Here is a 19179-nt window from a genome sequence, read left to right as displayed (position 1 = left end):
ACCCGAAGAATCGCGCACAAACGAGTGCTGCGTGAACTAATAATTATAATGTTTATACGTTATTAGTAAAAATACAAGTTTTCATCTCTCAGAATACAAAATAAATACAGCTCTGTCATTGTAAAATAGTAATTTCCACTCAAACGCGCGATAATTACGTCACGCGCGTTCGATATATTGTTAATCAACCAAGCGTGTGTAATTATGTGTCACGTGAGAATGTAATTAGAGTATTTCGCATTTGATCGCGCAATCATGGGGAGCACGAATTGCCACCAGCTACACTTCACCATCAAAGCTATTCAAATCTAGTGCGGACATTAATTTCTAATTAGCCTCTAATCGATATAGGAGACGGAAGATGCATATACTGTGTTCCATACGAACATGCGCTCCTCGATAACTACGGTCTCCGAGAATGCATCGTAGCGAGTAGCTACATGCACACTAGACGCTCGCAGTGTTTCTTATAGCTCTGCAAATACGCATTATCCGGGAGCATACATGTCGCCAAGGTGCGCTTGACGCTTTTAGAAGGATTTCAACTTCGCGCAGTTGTCTACATTACGTCGCGTTAAGGCGCACTTTAGCGCGATAAAAGAAAGATACGGGCGTACTTTTGAAAACTAGCGTAAATACTAATTAGTTTCAACCCGGCAGCACGGCTCTTCACGCTCTTTGCAGAGTCAAGCGTTTTCGCGCTGAGCGGCAGAAGAAGCGCAAGAAAAATGCGAGACGTAAAATGCGCCCGTTCTCGTCCTGCCATATCGCGATGTATACGTACGTATACATTACGCGCGTGTGCCTGCGCCCGAGCGTGTGAGTATCCGCGTCTGTCAGTGAAAAAGTACACTTAAAACGCCGGACGTCGCAACGACAAATTTTCGCTTCCAGGATTTTTAAAAATGCCACTCGTTCCAGAGAGTGCTTGAGCGTGATTCTCGGCATGCGTTCCTGACATCGCGGCCGGTTCGCCAAATATCTACAGGTTGTTCACCGCAGCACGTACATTGTTCGGGATAAACATACCAATTTCGTTAGCAGTGGTTTGGCACGACGCCAAAACGTTTACACGAACGAATAAGCTGAAAGTTGTAACACTTTTCAGATGCAAATTCGGAATGTAATTTAGTTCGATTAACACGACGTCTATACGAATCCAAAATCAAAATTTGCATATACCGAATCATTAATTCTATAAAAATAACAGATTTATACGCATCTAAATATGCGTAATACACTTTCTCTCGGCACTTGGTGTCTCTTCCTTCAACGAGACATCGATAGTTTGCGAATTACAAGCGACTGGAAATAAACGGCTTTTTCTCTCTCTCTCTTCGTTACGCGAATTAAGCTTCGCACCTAGAAAGAGACGATAAAATCTTCCTCCCGAGTTATTTTAAAGCGAATTCTACTTTAATAGAAATTTAATTTAACCGTTAATTACAGAAACGTTTAAGGTTGAACTTTTCACTGAGGTAAATCAACTTCAAATTTGTCAAGCAATGCGCAATTACGAGAAGGTCTGCGATCTCTGCATATTTTAGAAATTAAGATATAACGCATTAACGTAATTGCATTGCTATTTATTTCTAATAAGATAATATTTATCAATATTTGAAAATAATATTGCGGTGCGGAAAGAGAAAGCAAAAATTGAGAAGGCTGATTCTTCCTTTATCACTCATCTGACGCGAGACGGGAATATGACGGTGTATAAGTGTGCGTGCGCGACATAATATACAGTGAGGTGGTTTACACGCCCTCTAATGGGACAGGGAGAGTCAACCGATCAAGCACTCTCAGGAAATGTCGACGGTAAGCAATTTCCCAACACCGTGTGCGCCGATATATCAAGCTAATATTGTCGAGCTAATCAAACTTTGCAAGAACAAATAATTACTCTCTTTCCTGTCTAGTGCAAATTAGCACGGGTGCAACATGTCCTCCATATAAATATTGCCGTGTCTTTATGCTTCAGACTGTTTTACATATAAATGCAAAGCGGCAAGCGCATAAATGTTAAACAATGTAACTTTATGTCGCTATGTTCTAACCGTGATAAAAAAATCCAAGTAATAAAAAAATTTTGTTCGAGAAATTCTTACATAATCCTTATTGCGAAGAGTTATAACAAAAATTGTAAAGAAAAATATCCGCTTTTGTTTACATCCAGTAATCTAGAAATGTCTATTAATAACAGAAAAAAAAAGTATAAAGATCGTACGTTCGACATTACATTTCTGAGATATTTATCAAACATAAAAATAATGATGAAAGAGAAAGAAATTTACTTCTCAGTACATATCCGAACTGCGCACAGTACCGAGGGATTTAATAGGCGTTACGCGCAATCCAGTCTTAATTCGATAAAATTGATAGCCGGCCGGCTGCCTCTCTCCGTCCTGACTGCAAGCAAGCACGATTAAAAAAAAACAACACGGAGGAAAAAATGCACGAGAGACGTTCCGTACGGTTCGCAAGGACAGCGCGCGCGGCGTGTTCGGGTTAATTCCCGGCGCTTTTTTCTCCCCGCGCGATATTCCTGCGGCATGCCTGACATTCCTACCTATATCCACCTATTCCTATTAGGGATGTAAATGCGGTAATTTCGCAAGGTAATTACTGGGGTCGGCATGAAAGTAATGCCTTTGAACGAAGAGGGCTACTAGCGTAGAGTGCCTGCTGCCCACTGTGTTACCCTGAAATTACCCTATTGGACGACGCCTGAAAGCTCCTCGGCGTTTTCTGAATTAACGTTTCAGACCCGACCGAACAGACTGATTATTAGAGTCGTCATGAACGTCGGGAGAAATTCCCCCGGCCTTCCCTCCTTTGATCGGATGTCAAGAAGCCTGCAATTAAGCGGCCGGGCCTCGACGTCTCATGAGCGACATGCACTTTGAAATTGATAAATCCTCTGCGCGTCGTGTCCTTTAACCGCACAAGAAGAAGTTCTGATGAAACTTATCACGCATTATCCTCGCCATAAATACCGCTCGGAACGTACCATCTACGTTTCATAAACAGACGGAATCTCGACGTACGTAATTGAAACTCAACCGTCAGGCAGATTAGATAATGGTGGCAGACTGGTCGTGACTCCGAGATTAAAGCGAGATGAGCGCGTAACTGCTGCGAGAACACAGGCTAAGCTACATAGCTACAAAAGAGGGAAACGCGGTGCTCTACAAAGACAGACAATGTTCATGTTACGTCATAATAGTGAAATAATTGGCTATCATGATGTAAGACAATCCTGCTGAGATCGCAAGATATATCTGCAAGTAGATCAACAAAAACCTATGATATTCGCACAAAATTACATTTTTTTCTGTCTCTCAATAAGTCAGGTTAAAAAATAGCATTAAAAAACGACAAGAAATCAACGATTTAAAAATTATAATTTACAGCGCCGAATTACCGATGCGTTAAAGCAGGATGACACTATTTAACATTTAAAAACAATTTAATATTGTTTAAATGAGCAATTACAGTATCTCCGACGTTACATATTATTAAATGGAACTACGCCGTCGAGTAAAGTCTGAAAGGATTCCAGCGTCGTCCACGAAGGACACTGCAACTTCCGGAAAGGCGCTCGATCGAATTAACTGAAGTACAGCAATTAGAGCGACTCCCCTTTTCTCTCTCCAGTTATTCGATTTACAGAACATCGGACTCGTTCGTCGTCAGCGTCGCTTGTTACTCATTAGTCAAGATTAAGACAAGACGGGCACGGTGTAATGAGGAGCACGAACGGTCGCGGACGATGGAAAGTACGAGCGATTACGTCTCTTACGAGAAGATTGAAGCCGCGCAACCGGAGGAAGTATGACGGTTCGCCAGTGCCAGACACAACCGGGAAACCACCGGCAGCCACCGCCGGCGAATCGATAGGAGTGGCGGCACACGAGGAAACCCCACGGCTGACGACGCCCTACCGCCGCGAAATTGAGTCCATTATCGCCCTGGCCAGGTACCCACCAATACCATCGATATTCGTTTAACGCGCCGTTTCCTTACCAGCGAGGTGACAAACAAGAGTCTGGAGCGAGAAATATAAAATTTAAGAAGTAAAACTGCGACAAAAGAAAGTGTCTGAGATATGGTTTCTCGAAAAAGGACATCGAGAAGAAAGATCGAGGAAAAAGAAAAAATCTTAAATAGCCACTTTACCGCGTCTCTCCACTCTCAATTTTTCCCCAATGATGAAATATATTTTTCACGGCCGATAATAATCCCGCGTTAATACTCTTATTTTACACCGTCCTGCGAATTACTAAGGCTCAAAATTCTCACCACTTTACTCGTATCACATAAAGAGATTATGAACTTAATCGTTATGCTGCGGCTATGCGGTTTTCTCCGTTAATAATGCAGACAGTAACAAAATATTCATCAAAATATTGCGAAAATAATATATTTTATATATATATATTGTGTATTGCATATACCCAAAATATTGTATGGTTACTAATGGATGTTAAATTCTCTGTGCCAAATGTTTTGATATATCATACTCTTATAACATAAACACATTTGTCGATTTTGTTTGCTTAAAATTCTTAAATATAGCAATTAAAAACTTCAACAAAAAATAACAAATAACACAAATTGCAAAAATTCACATTCTACCGAAAGAAAATTCATGTTGAATATATTACAAATTTTCAATCACGTAAAAAGCTATTGTAAAAAGAGGACAATGTTGTAATCTACAGAAACAAGCACGGATACCGCAACGGCGAGAATTGTGGAAAAAATCGTATTTTGTTAAAATCGACAGATGTTGCTACATTCCCGAGACGGGGAATGCACTTGAGAATAAACATCAGGTGGTCAGCTCTCGCATCTCTCAGCCTGAATAACCTACAGACTAGTTATGGCTCGAATCTCTCAGAGTCCGCGTGTTGTTTCTCGCGTGAGTTTACGCGCCATTGGCCACCAATCTTCGGAATGAAACAGCCGCTATTCAGTGGACTCTCGGCGAGCCCCGTCTCACGAACGGCGCGTGAAAAAGTAAGTAAGTAAGAGCGATAGCAGAGCGAGGAAGCACGGAAAAAGGCAAGGATCCAGTCGACTGGACGGAACTCATAATTCGCGCGAAACGGCAGCTACGATTCCCCGACGTGTCGAATAATCACGTTTAACACATGGGGCGATAAGTGAGCGATATGCTGGCTCACGTATGCTCGCGCGCGGATATATTACACTGTATTCTGCTCGTAACCGCCGTGCTGTAAACGGCGGTATTATTGCATGCGGAACAAGCGCCAACTTATACAATGACGCTTGGAAACGACGTATCAAGTATGTAATGGAATCGCAAGGCTGGTAACAGACAGACTATCGACCCAATCTCGCTGCACTGCGAACCAACGGAAGCGTCTTCGCTGAATCTTGTCATGTAATGTAACATGGATACGTATGTAATTGCTCCAAGAAGAGAAATTACCTCGATACCTCTCGCGCGGTGAATTCTCGCACGGTATTGTTAGCGTTCGCAAGAATAAGTTATTTACGAATACGTCTTGGCAAACGCACCGCGACGAATCGATTGGACGTCGGTGACTTCTGCGAATCGATTGTAAAAGAATGTTTGCGATAAAACTGCCGGACGGCTGATTTGATCATATACACGGCACAAATCAAAGTACCGTTCAGCTTCATCTAGAACTGCAAAGACCGGTCGCGGGATTAGCAGAAGCAGAAGCCTCCACTGTCCGTCGATTCCCGTCGGCTTCGCCGACAATCATCGCCGGTTGCTTCCAGCGTTTAATCATGTTACATCAGTACGACACTCTGACAATCCTATCAAAGTAACGAGGTGCGCAGGTCGGGTGTATGTACGGCGTGGGACTCGAAGTTTCATCGCAATCGATCATCAGTGATTACTCTTCCATACACGACTGCACACATGCAGACTATTGACAACCATGTGCTTAAGTTCTTACATATGAGAGCCCGGCTTCGGGCGAAGATCAAAGGAGATAACGTACATTAGGAGTGATCAGCATTTACTGTCATATGCTAAACTTCAACCGTCACATTTGACGCGCATCGTCTAACTAAAACTTCCATCATGTAATTTATACCATCGTTACTGTGAGATTAAAGCTTGAAACTGATCATTTATGCTTGCTACATTCTCAGAATATCGTTAAAACAACATTTACGCGCGGGTTATAAATTGCATGTAATTATTCAGTAATTAACGAGTAATATAAAATATTAATGCTTTCCCAGACCCGCTAAAAAATCGATGAATATTAAGTAACTGGAAATTAATTCGCACATTTTTGGTCATCGGCTTAACTCTTGGTCTTACCGCGGATTATTTTAATTTAGTTAATCTTTTATCTGAATTAGTCGAGTGGCAAAAATACGCCGTGATCGTAAAAAATTAAAAAAGTATATTACTTTGAATAATATCTATGTGCCATAAAAACTGTTTAAAATTACTGCACGTATGACCAACAATTTAGTAATACACGGGATTGTGTAATACACTGCAGAAAATATTCAAATATTATCGAGAACATTTTACTAACAAATTCAACACTCTAACATTACCAGAAATGATGAACAATTTAGCACCCTGTCGCTCAATATATATTTCTAGAGCAGGAAATGAAGGATTGCGAAAAAAAGTCGACACGCTTATCACAAGAGCGCAGAGAGCAACGCGAAAGTTTTCTGTTACGGATGTTGCGATGATGAAGGAAGCGGAAGCAAGCGAACGGGCGAACTTTGGACAGCGAGGTCAAGAAACCAGGAAACATCGGAGCCGCCTTTTGAAATGTACATACGAGCACGCAGGAACAAGTCCGCGATAAGGTTTACGGAGCGATTCGACTGACTTTTTGTCATAGGCTTTACGGTCACGTCACCGTCATGGATTTACATGTGCTGGCACCGTAATGGATCGTGAGGAAAGAAAGTGACAATAAACTTCACATTCTACTGCTAGTAAATTCACGGGATGCCTCGGAACAGACCTATAATTTAATGTTTTGCGAGACGTCTCCTTATGCAGTTCCTGGGACACGTTCCTACAACTAATCACGTTTTCACGAGGATGAGAGACGAGCATGTCTCATTACTGTAGCTGTTAGGCCATTTGTTCCATCTTAATGTAACTTCTTTTTGTTTATACCTCGCGCAATACAGTATGAAAGCTTGATTGAGTACGGCCATAGGTACTCTGACGGTCTAACTGTCAGCTGGTTAAAAGAGCTTTAAAAAAAACGCGAGATTAAAAAAACACAATTTATGGATTAATAATGCATTGCACTTGTGAAAAAAAAGTTTGACGTACTTCGATCTTTATTTGCCCCTGTTTTATTTGCGACTTTTGACGTAATTTCGACGCTTTGTCTGTAATCTGCGGATTAAAAAAATTTGCAAACTCAGCGCTGTCGGATGAATTTTCGATATTTCGCTCGAGTATTGTTGCGCGGAACGTTTCATCTCTTCGCGAGAGGGATAAAGCCGCTAATTCCGTAATACATTCGGCTTTGCCGTGAGTACCCATAGAACCGTGGTACAATTACGAACGAACAGCAGCATATTTGAGTGGCAATCGAAAGTCGGGAATTTAAATCTTTAAAAACAGTTACCAATATTACCTAGATATGATGGGAAAATGAATCGTACCATGTACTTCTATGGGAAGTAATTTTAGAAATCATGTTTAAAATTATGCTTAAATCGTGCTTAAAAAGTCTCGCGCTTTTTCTTATTGCGATGTCATTTATTGCATTTTAATGCAATTATTGCATTCAGCAAGTATTAAAAATATGATAAATATGGCGCTTTTTGCTAATATTGTAAACAATTTTCGTATTTAAATTTAATCGCGTTATGCATAATTTATTATTTAAATTTGTTATTTAAAATTTTCTGCAAATATATTTTGATAATAATCTGCCATTATCATTTATAATCTATAATGAGTATGCAATTTTTATATTTAATATTATCTCCCCCACCCCCTTCATCGCGCAATAAACCTTTTATTATATAAAATAATATATATATATAGCAACATATACGAGGCAAATATGCCCCAGATTGATAAAACGTCATAACTTTGTATCTTGGCATTATGTCTATATTATATCTGCGCGCTATGCGTCACAGAAAAAAGTTTAAGTAACAGAAAATACAGAAATAGATTACAAAAACGTGTTCTACGTGTTTGTGGAGATCTGGTAAATATCACATTGCCCCATGAGCTTCCGTGGAGCATTAAAAATATGAGACCACGTATTAGGTCAGAACTGTAATACTATCACTTACCTTTAGACGAAAATCACTGACGGTCCAGACGCGGCTTGCATAGTCGTTAGATGCTCCGAGGATAAGCGTGCCCGTCGAGTCGAAATCCACTGACATCACACCAGCGTTGCTGCCAACGAGGTTGCCTTTGCTCTCAGATGTGCCTGCAACAATGTACATTATGTAATGATGTTCAATTATCCACATTAACGTGCTTCCATCAATTACTTTGTTTCTCGTTATACGATTGTTTTACATTCTCTTTCTGTATGTATATATATCTTTCCCTCTTTTCGTCTATTGCGCGTTATTATCTGAATATAACTAATTAAATTTATGCCCTGACGGTTTAATTGGCAGCGAGCAAGCCGCGCTGTAATCCTTAGGGAAGCAGGTTATAAGCGCCTCAATGCGGATAGTGAGAGACAGAGAGAGAAACGTAGAAATAGAGGCGGGCGGAGAGCAATGAAGAAGCGCGCGAAACAAAGCCGAGAAATGGAGAATGCGTGGAGATTCGGAATAGCAAATCTCGAGCTAAGCGGATATAACCCATACAATAAGGACGAATGTTTCATTCAATTTGTAATGAGAGGGCGAGGGGAGATTACATTCGAGAGCGCGTTGCAGCATGTGCGATCACTTCGTTACAACATGGGAAACGATTTCGCCGGCAGGGAGGCTTTTACTAGGCATCACGAAAGTGAACTGCGTTCACAATGTGCGAAGTAACCTGTTGATTTGTTATCATACTTTATTAAGTGAATCGCAGAGAATCTCCTGAAAAAAATATTGCAGTCAATTCCGTTGCCTGTATCAAATAAAGGCATAGAAAGATAGTAAACGCTTTCTGTGAAATGTAATAAAGACAGAAAATGTTTTCATTCAACGTTAATTATATGCAAATGCAAATTACATGCATTGACAAATAAATAATATATTTCTTTTCACACATATGAATTATTTTCATGCAAATGCATTTATATGTTTTATTTCTATGTTATATTAATTTTCAGGTGAAGCGTTTTGCATTCATTTGCCGAAAATATTATCAAATCATTTTTAGGCGAAATATTTTACATTTATTGTTGAGAATATTACCGAATAATTTTCACAAAAAAATTTTTATTATGTTAAATTAACAAAAAAATTAAGGTTATTTCGCCGGTGAAGATCATTATTAGTATTAGCGCATATAACAGTTCTTATCATTTTAATAGAGATTTACTACGCATAATCAACTTTATGCACGTAAACTGTATAATTAGATCATAAAGTCATAATTACCGATGACACAGCAGGCTGCTATTCTCGTGAATCAAAAGATGCTTTCCCTTCGTAATCACATTTTGATCAAATCAGTAAAACTGTGTTTCTTGTTGATCAGATAAAAGCAAATTAGGCGAAAAATGACAAATGCAAATGCCGGGAGACAAAGAACCGGTTCGTGGAAATGCATTTCGCGAAAGTCGCATCGTTTAAACGCGCATGCGAACGACGAGACTAGCATAACCCAACCGCATCACGTGCCGCGGTGAAAATTTGAATAATAAGACCACTAAATAAATTCCTGGTAGATCATCTCACGTTTGCACGCAATATTTACGACTACTGAGCGGTTCGAAGTGTTGTTTATTCGCATGAATGCTCCGACTAATCGTACGCGTTCGAACGCTTTGAATCTACATCTTCCATTTTAGCAGTCAATCGACACTCGCGGCAACAATTTTGCGTAAACTTCAAGTCACTGTTCTTTCTAGCTGCACTTGCATTATTACACTTTTTGTACTCTAAATTAAATATGCGCGTATTGTAAAAGACCAAATATTATATCTATAAAAATTAAATGAAATTAATTAATTAATTAATTAACTTAAAGAACAGACTTTTTCTTATTTCGATTAAAGCGCTTTTTTTTTAGCGCACTTGCATTATTACACTTTTTGTACTCTAAATTAAATATGCGCGTATTGTAAAAGACCAAATATTATATCTATAAAAATAAAATAAAATAAATTAATTAATTAATTAACTTAAAGAACAGACTTTTTCTTATTTCGATTAAAGCGCTTTTAAATACACTCGTATATTTGACAGTAAAAATTTAATAAATAAATAATATTTTATTTTTAAATCTTTAAATATATTTTAATTTAAAATTAAAGATTTGATTTTTTTTAAACAACTAATATTACGAGAAAATCTCTTTTATATTTTTTTATTTACTCTCATAAAAATTGAAACATTAAGATAAGTGATAATAAGTCAAAATTATATATTACTATTAAATACTAAATTATTTTTTTATGAAATTATTACGTATTTTAGAAAGTAAATAAATGTGTGCAGAACAAGAATTTTAAATATTGTTTTATTATTAAGAATTATAGTTTCTATTAACAAAATTATAATTATTTTGTTAATTACCTTTAGTAATATTCCAAAGTTTGACTTTTCTGTCAGCACCACCAGTAGCCAGAGTTCTGTCGGTAGGCGACCATTTAACAGCGTAAACTTCCCCTTCATGGGCACTCTGTAAGGTTTATAAACACTTGATGTATAAAATTACTCAACATCTTACATGCATTCAATGAGACCTATTGCTGGGACCCATTAATGACATGAGACATAAAGAAATACATCGAGAAAAGTTGCACGATAATAATATTAAAAAGACGTAGACATACATTAAAAATCAATGTCCAAAGCATGCGTAATTAAAGAAGTAAAATATTCAATCTTAAAAATAATATACATTGCAAATTATTTTAATATAAATTTTGTAATTTTTTATAAAGTATATTTTGTTAATAGAAAATTTTTTCGGATTTAATATGTGACTTAATTAAGCAATAATTATTCTTAAATTTAATTAAGCAGCAATTAAACTGTATTCTGTACTCTACTAAATTGGAATATAAAACCCAAAAAAAAATAATAAACAACAAAAGCCGTAACAATAAAGCCAAAGAATAGAAGATGCATCATTTTATTGATCGGAATCGGACAGTCTAGGAGAGCAATTTAAAAGGAGAAATAAAGTTTAGGAAATTCAGCTGATTAAGAATAAGAAAATAAAAAAATAGGGAAGCTCGGAATACGGAAGTTTGTAATAAGAGTATCTTATACGATTTTGACATAAAGCAGCATATAACTTAATCACTAGCGGATCCTGATGTCGATAATGGAAGGGGGGTTTTGACCTGCTTTAACGTTTAATGCATTTTTTACCAAAATTCTTGAAACGGATCCAACAAAATTGATTTTTTTTAACTTGGAAGAAAAGGGTTTCAACCCTCCCCCCCCTAGGATCAGCCAGTAAACTTAATCTAATCTGAATAACAAATATAACACATTATGCTTCTTAATACACATTACATTCTATAAACAGTACTATCTTTTCTTTATTGTACTAAAATTTATTAAACATTGAATCAGTACTCCTATCTGTTACACGTATTGTATATACATGATAATGTATATGTGATAATGTATATTGCTATGTAAAGAAATACAATTCGCAATGAGAGATAAGCAAAGCAGTTAAATTCTTTTATGTATGCATGTAATTGTTTGTTGTTATAAGTTAATATAACTATACAAATAAAGTCAAGTAATCCTATTTTAGCCCAATTCTCAATGACAACTGAATAAACTCTACATTTTCTCTATTAACAAAAAAGATTATCATCATTTGCTGAATCAGATTTATCCGATCTCTACATATATAAAAAATGTAATGGTAATTTGATCTAATTTTATAACGTCAATATAAAAATATTATCCGTTATTCTAAAAATGTGAAATATATATATCCCCGCCCGTGTATAAAAATATAAATATTTTTGTAAATGAAAGAATCATTTATTATCAAAAATATTTCAATTTTGTTAAAAATTTTGTGTCTAAATGGTTGGGCTCCAGTCAGATAGATATTGTGACCATCCCTAATATATCCTTCTCATATTTGTAAATGTAATAACATATAAAATTTACATTGAGCATACTCCATAGTATACTCCATATAAATCTATTTATATAACATTCATATGTGCATACAAAACATGCAATTCCGTATTTCAATGTTATTAGAAACATACTGACTGGTTAATATTTTCTTGATGATAGAACAATATAAAATGCTTTAAATTTGATTCAACGTACAAATGTTACGGATACTTTCGTTGGCACTGCTGTCGGAAGACCAGCGATTCCTTCTTTTAAGCTTAAACGATCGGGACTGACAGGTCTGGTATCACGTGCTGCATCTTCCAATTCTTTTTGCAACTTTGCTTGCCTTTTTCTATAATATGATAAAAAACATATGCATTAGATAAGTGCAATATTGCATTAACAAACAACAAATTTATAGAAGCGACTTAAAGCATATATCACGTGTTGCAACATCAATATGTTCTCTATAGTCTTTTTCCAACATGTACCTTATTGTACAAAGCCATCATGTAAAAACAAATCCCTTTAAATGAGAATGTCTCATCATTTAATGATGTAATTTTTATTAATTTGTATTTAAATATCTTAAACATAAATATATATATATATAAACATGTGTGTGTATGTATATATATATATATATATATATATATATATATATATTATTTTCTTTACTTATTCTTTTTATACATATATTAAGTGGTATACATTACAAAATATTACAATTTTTAGTTTTATTTATAGAATATTTTTGTAAAAGCATTATAGAGAAAAATATAAATCAGACTATTAAATATTTTTTATATCCTTTCAAGTTTGTTTTCTGGTGCAAAATCTTTTTTCTTTAATTTATATATAAATAATTAAGAATTTACACTGTTTAATAATTGTGTATTATGTTTGTGTTAGATAGTAAATATACATATAAATGCACATACACCGTAGATACCCATAGATAAAGTGTAGATAAAATATAAATCACGAGATACAAAATGCAATGTAATTTGTAGTTTCATTAAATTACCAACCCAAAGCTATTTAGCATTAAGCAAAACGTTTTTCACATTTTATCAAACTTACCCAAATTTTGATAAAGTATGCATCAAAAAGGCTGATGGACTCGTAAAACTGAAACGAAAATGTTAAGCAGTGTGAAGTGCTACAAGTGTACAAAGCCTTAGAGTGACTGAATATGTGTGAATGTGTATATTCTGTGAAAAACATAAAATTGATTAAATAGTAGCAATAGTTTAAGTGCTTTTAAAAAGACTAGTTAGATGTATCCACGATTAAGACATATTTTAATGCATGTTTGTATACTAATAATCAAAAGATGTTAACGTTAAATTTTCGTGAAATATTCATTTATGACTGAATAAAATTTATTATTTTATTTACTTAAAAATTTACTGAATAATACCACATGTAGATCATAGTGTTAATAAAAACATAATTTATACATTTAAATTCAAAATTACTTTACATGCATTTGACTTGATTTAATTTATATATTAATATTATTATTAACCTAAATTATTTAAAAACAAACTTGAAAAGATATATTATACATATAAAGATTACATTTTAAATTAAATAAGTTAAAATAATATTTTAAAACCGTAAAAGACTTTTACACTTTCATAAAATGTACAATATTATCCATCTTGATGACAGAAAAGAATAAGCATTCTGGAAAAATAGTGCCAAAGAAAGATAAAGGCTTAAAACAAAAAATTGTTCTTGCAAGTAAATTAAAACATTCTCATACAAAACTACGCAATAAATATAAGTATGCACATACATATCAACTAAACCAACTGAAATAGAAGAAAGTAGTTAATCTTTAAAAGCTCTATATAAGCAGAAATACATTCTTTGTAGTACAGGATTATAAATCAGCCCAAAATAATTAGCGTGCAAAATAAAACATATCCTTCATGTTATACAGAAAGATAACCAGAAAAAACATGCTCTATTAAAGTACAGTAACTGCAGAGATAATTACTATTTTGCTTTTAAACTTATAAAGAAAAGTTTACACAGCTACAGCTATAATCATACAACATGCAGTGTTTTAATATTATAAGTCACAACTGATTATAATAAAAATAATATTTTAGATTTCTCGTAATCTATATTATTAAAAATAGAAAAAAGCAATACATATAAAATGTTTTCAACAATTGTTTGCTTTTTAACATCTAAAACGCATAATACATATTATTATTTAAATATGAATAATATTATTATTATTACTCACCTTAAAAAATTGTCATTTTCCTCATTCATTTTTTCTGCATCTCTGGCTTTATATTTTATTAAGCGTTCAATCAGTTGTCGATTTTCTTCCTGTGAATTTATAAAATTCAAATCTTAGATAAGCGATATAAATACAGAAATACTTACAAACGGCTTATCTAACTTTCTTTAATAATATACAGCAAAAGCAATACATAAATTACAAAAAAAAGATACAGTCATATACCTGTGTTTTCCTAAGTTTTTCTTCTAAAGATGCAAAAGCAAGTTGCAAAGCTTGATGTTCATCTTTGAGCATCTGACTAACACCTTCTAATTCTTTTTCTTTAGCAATGTATTTAGATATTTCTACATGTAAATTGTTGTTAGTTTCCAAACTTTCCGCAAGACTAAGAAAGAATAAATTATATTAATAGATCTCAAATCTACAAAAAGTTAATTATTTATATATATATGAGTAAATATGATTAATCTTACCTGGCTTCCTTTGCTTGTAGTTCTTTCGTCATGTTCTGCAGTTTATTATTGAGATCTACTATTTGTTGTGTATGCTCTCCTTTCCTTTTATGCAGCATTGCCAATTCTTCTGCTTGTTTTAAAAGTCTAGCTTCGAGATCCGAATTTCCACTTAAACCAGGAGTGCCATTTCCCGATTCACGACGAAGAGTCTCATTTGCAATTGTCAATTGCATGTTTGTATTTCGTAATGTGTTTACACTTTCAAATAACCTATTATCTGTAAAATGAAAGTATCAACAGTTAATCTGTAGACATATTGCACATCAAGCAAGACATATGGTAAACAATAAGATATCAATAAAATATGGCACTATATCCAAAACCAGATACATTACACGTTAATATCTGTATTAAATAATTCAACATAAAAATAAAGGTATGAAATTTACGTAGGCTTATGAGTTCCGCAAAACAAGTGGTTTGCGATCTGTTCCTTTCGCGTAACTGTGAAATTATATCCTTTCGCCAGTTGATGTCTTCTCGGGATACAAGCGGCTTGCCTGCTTCATTTGAGGCCATTTCTTCCGTCTGATCCGCACGCACTGTTAAAATAAATGATTACTATCGATTTAACCTTGATATAGATCGTTTAGACAAGGAGATCACAAATAATGCTCCTCAACAATCGTCACTTCATGGTGCAGCCTTTCCTCATATATAATAGGTAACTTCGTCCGGTGAAGTTATGATCGATCATCAATCAGTATATAACATCCAAATATCTCATAGCAATCACATGACATCGTCGCATTAACACGAATATTTTTAATTGTGAAAATAGTTATTCTAACCTAAACGTACCAAACACTATGCTCCTACTTTGAAATTGTTTGCTATCGCTACGCACATCGATATCATACTGCCAGTCACAATCGATATGGCTTCGCTTCGATTTATCGATGTTAACGAAAGGTTAGTCCACATGAATATGTTCTATTTAATTCCATTAGTCTATACTTTCTGTTACTCATCTTTCTTTCATTTCTTTTAAGTTAATTGTAAAGGCGGGAGCACAGACTTTTGCATAAAGCATAACGCATAAGCATAAGGAAATTGATTGGTCTATATATAAGCATAAGCAAATGCATAAGGAAATGGACCAATCAATTTCCTTATGCTTATGCGTTATACTTTATGCAAAAGTCTGTGCTCCGGCCATAAATATCTTGCGTTTTGAAAAAGAAATAAAAAGTTTGTTCGCGTCGTATACCCCAACATGCTCCTTCTCGCTTCAATACGCTCCAATCTATAGTATACGTAACGTAATACCAGAGAGAAACCTGAGAGGGGCCACGCTGCCGTTTTTCGTACGACGCAGTACGACGCTTTTACCAGAGAGAAGATTGAGAGTGAACATGCCCGCATTTTATGTGTTCTGTGGGCTAGCGCCTCTATATGCACAAAACGTGCACATTGAACTACGTAGCCAATATCCACGAATTTCGTAGGTAATATCCACGATCTTTTGGGTCTCTTCCGTGCTACGTCCACGACTTTTTGGTTCCGATATGTGCTATATCTACAAGTGTCGGTAATGCATACTGTAAAGTATTTCTACGGCCGACCGACAGACGGCACCAGGCGATTCATCAAATTGCAATACATCGACTCTTGATAGATCGAAGTAACTAATCGATCTATGCGCGCGCTATCGGATCCGACGAAAGTTCGAGAACGTTCCGGAATCTTCAGGATCCGCAAGATTATCCGGAACAAAATCCGGAGAGACACTCTGTTCGGAACCGGCATTAAAACCAGTCGCATTAGTCGTATTAGAGTCGTCGAATAAGCCGTGAATTTAGATCTAGTCAATCGAACGATCGTCCAGTAAGCTTGTATTCGGTTGTTAAAATAAAGACCATTTGTTATACTGTTATATGAAAAAGTGATTTATTCATACATCCCGGTTACATTAATAAATACAGTCGGTAGCCAATCGGAGCACGTGGTTTGAACAATTACGCTCAACGGACATTTTGAACGAGCGAACTCGGTGCTCCGACCGTTACAAGTTATTTCTCGAAGGACTAGACGGATTTTTGTCCAGCCGTTTCGTGCCGTCTGTCGTCGATTAAAACTAGTCGAGAACTTTCAACATTCAGAAGTGGGATAACGGGCTCATTAAACCCGCGTCGTGTCGGAAAAGAATAGTCGAAAAACGTTGTCGTGTCGTGTCGAAAGGAGTACGGGCTCATTAAAAACCCGCGTCGTGTCGAAAAAAAGAGTCGAAAAGACGTTGTTGTGTCGTGTCGAAATCAAAAACGGGCTCTGCAAGTCCGCATCGAGTCGGTAATAAAAAACTTTGTCGTGTCGAGTGAGTGTAGAAGAGGAGAATGCCGAAGACGAGGTCGAAGATGGAGCAAGCTGATCTGGAGAAAGCCACATTGGAGCAGCTCCAAAATTACGCGAAGCACAACCAGCTTCCGCTGTCGGAGGACCGCGAGGTCCTCATAAAATCGATTTTAGCTCATTTGGAGAAATCCAGGAGTGCAGATGCACCGGCAGAGCCGCACGGTGCGTTCGGAGAAGGGCCGGTACCGTCGGCCGCCGCGCAGCCAACGGTTGCAGAGCCGTTGACCGCGGGGGTGCTCCGGCAGACAATAACGGAAATAATGACATCGATGATGCAGCAACAGCAGAATATGCTACGTCAGCAGCAGGAGCTGCAGCAGCAGCAATTTATGGTGCAAATAGTGCAACAATTGCAGGCAGCGAAGCCCGCTGCACCTGCAAGCCGAGCCGAGGAGCCAGTGGCTCCGATGAACAATATAGAAAATTTGAATAGGACGAACTCCGCGGGGTCGTTCTTGAATTCTACATATGCTCAGCCGATGCAATTAGTGAGCATAGGGAGCGGGCTGCCAGCAGGAAACGCAATTTCCTGGCTTGCCTCGCAAATCCCGGAGTTTGGGGAGTCTGAAGAGGATTGTGTGTCGGTGTGGGTGCGTCGAGTAGACAGAGTGGCACAAATACATAGTGCAACGGATGGGGTGACCTTGCTAGCCGCGTCGAGCAAGTTGATCAAGTTCGCGCGCCAATGGTACGACATACAGTCGGGACCGGAAATCGAGTCGTGGCAAGGCCTTCGCCTTGAACTATTAAAAATTTTTGAGCAAAAAGTGCCGTTTTATAAGGTGATACAACGAGTCGAAGCGCGAAAGTGGAACGCGCAGAAAGAGACTTTCGATCAGTATGCAATTGCTAAACTCGCGCTCATTAATAAAATGGACTTGCCGGTAAAAGACGCGATCCATCTGTTAATAGGTGGAATCGCGCAAAGCTCAATGAGAGCCACCGCGCTTTCAGTAGCAGACGAATCCTTGGACAATTTTCTCGCGAAAATGAGGATTATTACCGAGGGCAGTGCCGAAAGTGAAAAGAAGACAGTGCCGAATGTGACGGTGAGAGACAAAGATAGTGCGTGCCGGAATTGTGGAAAAGAGGGACACACACATCAAGTATGTAGAAACGATATTACGTGCTTTTATTGCAAGAGCAAAGGACATCGCCAATTTGATTGTCCCGCGCTGAAGGGTCGAATTGACGGGAAGCCGACGTTGCCGAGACAGCCGTCAGCAGCTCTGACAGTAGCAGCCGTTTCAGAGGACGCAACCTATGAAGTTGAGCCAGACACCATCGTCGCTACGGCCCTGAACAAGAAAGGCGCCAAATCCGATCTCGACAAGCCGTTGGTAAAAGTAACGAGCATCTGTAAACGTAAATGTGACTTAATAGCGTTGATAGATACCGGTAGTCCGGTTTCGTTTATTAAGAAAAATGTATTTGTCAAGTTTGTCAAACCGTTCTCGCATGATTTAATGCCGCCAAATAATAGATTCGTTAATTTGAGTAACAGGCCGTTGTCAATTCTTGGAGTCACGCCGATTGAAATAATGTTAAGCCAGCTAGGCGATAAAATTCTATCAGTTAACTTTCACGTACTGAATGAACGATTCGACAATGACTTAATTTTTGGTAGAGATTTGATTAAAAATCATAAACTTACAATGAGAATCGAATACAATAAGTCAGTTGATAACCAGCCGGAATGGGATGTTAGTTTTTCACCACGATTGTCGTTAAACGATGCCGATGTCTCGCCAGAAAATCTAGAACAGATAAATAATAGTGAAATTGATTTCGATAACCATGATAAGTGTTGTACTT

At 36.8% G+C, this 19179-nt stretch overlaps 1 protein-coding gene across 7 annotated transcripts in view; it reads right to left on the bottom strand.

Annotated features, from left to right (window-relative positions):
• Nucleotides 1-16384, bottom strand: part of LOC105677049 (autophagy-related protein 16-1) — a 260615-nt gene extending 244231 nt beyond the window's left edge. For 4 of the 7 annotated variants that reach the window (XM_067357545.1, XM_067357542.1, XM_067357543.1 and 1 more), the window contains exons 1-9: nucleotides 16282-16384; nucleotides 15402-15554; nucleotides 14971-15229; nucleotides 14720-14882; nucleotides 14495-14583; nucleotides 13315-13362; nucleotides 12445-12583; nucleotides 10708-10813; nucleotides 8305-8447 (exon numbers count right to left, since the gene is read on the bottom strand). In XM_067357545.1, the coding sequence (XP_067213646.1) occupies nucleotides 8305-8447; nucleotides 10708-10813; nucleotides 12445-12583; nucleotides 13315-13362; nucleotides 14495-14583; nucleotides 14720-14882; nucleotides 14971-15229; nucleotides 15402-15554; nucleotides 16282-16369 (1188 nt within the window). In that variant the 5' untranslated portion in view covers nucleotides 16370-16384. Of the gene's footprint in view, nucleotides 1-8304; nucleotides 8448-10707; nucleotides 10814-12444; nucleotides 12584-13314; nucleotides 13363-14494; nucleotides 14584-14719; nucleotides 14883-14970; nucleotides 15230-15401; nucleotides 15555-15803; nucleotides 15971-16281 lie in introns of those variants that run through there. The other 3 variants (XM_067357548.1, XM_067357549.1, XM_067357544.1) reach the window with 3 other exon arrangements.
• Nucleotides 16385-19179: the final 2795 nt, after the last annotated feature.

Source organism: Linepithema humile, chromosome 6, assembly GCF_040581485.1.
Source record: "Linepithema humile isolate Giens D197 chromosome 6, Lhum_UNIL_v1.0, whole genome shotgun sequence".
Taxonomy (NCBI): Eukaryota; Metazoa; Arthropoda; class Insecta; order Hymenoptera; family Formicidae; genus Linepithema; species Linepithema humile.
This window is presented reverse-complemented; position numbering and strand designations above follow the sequence as displayed.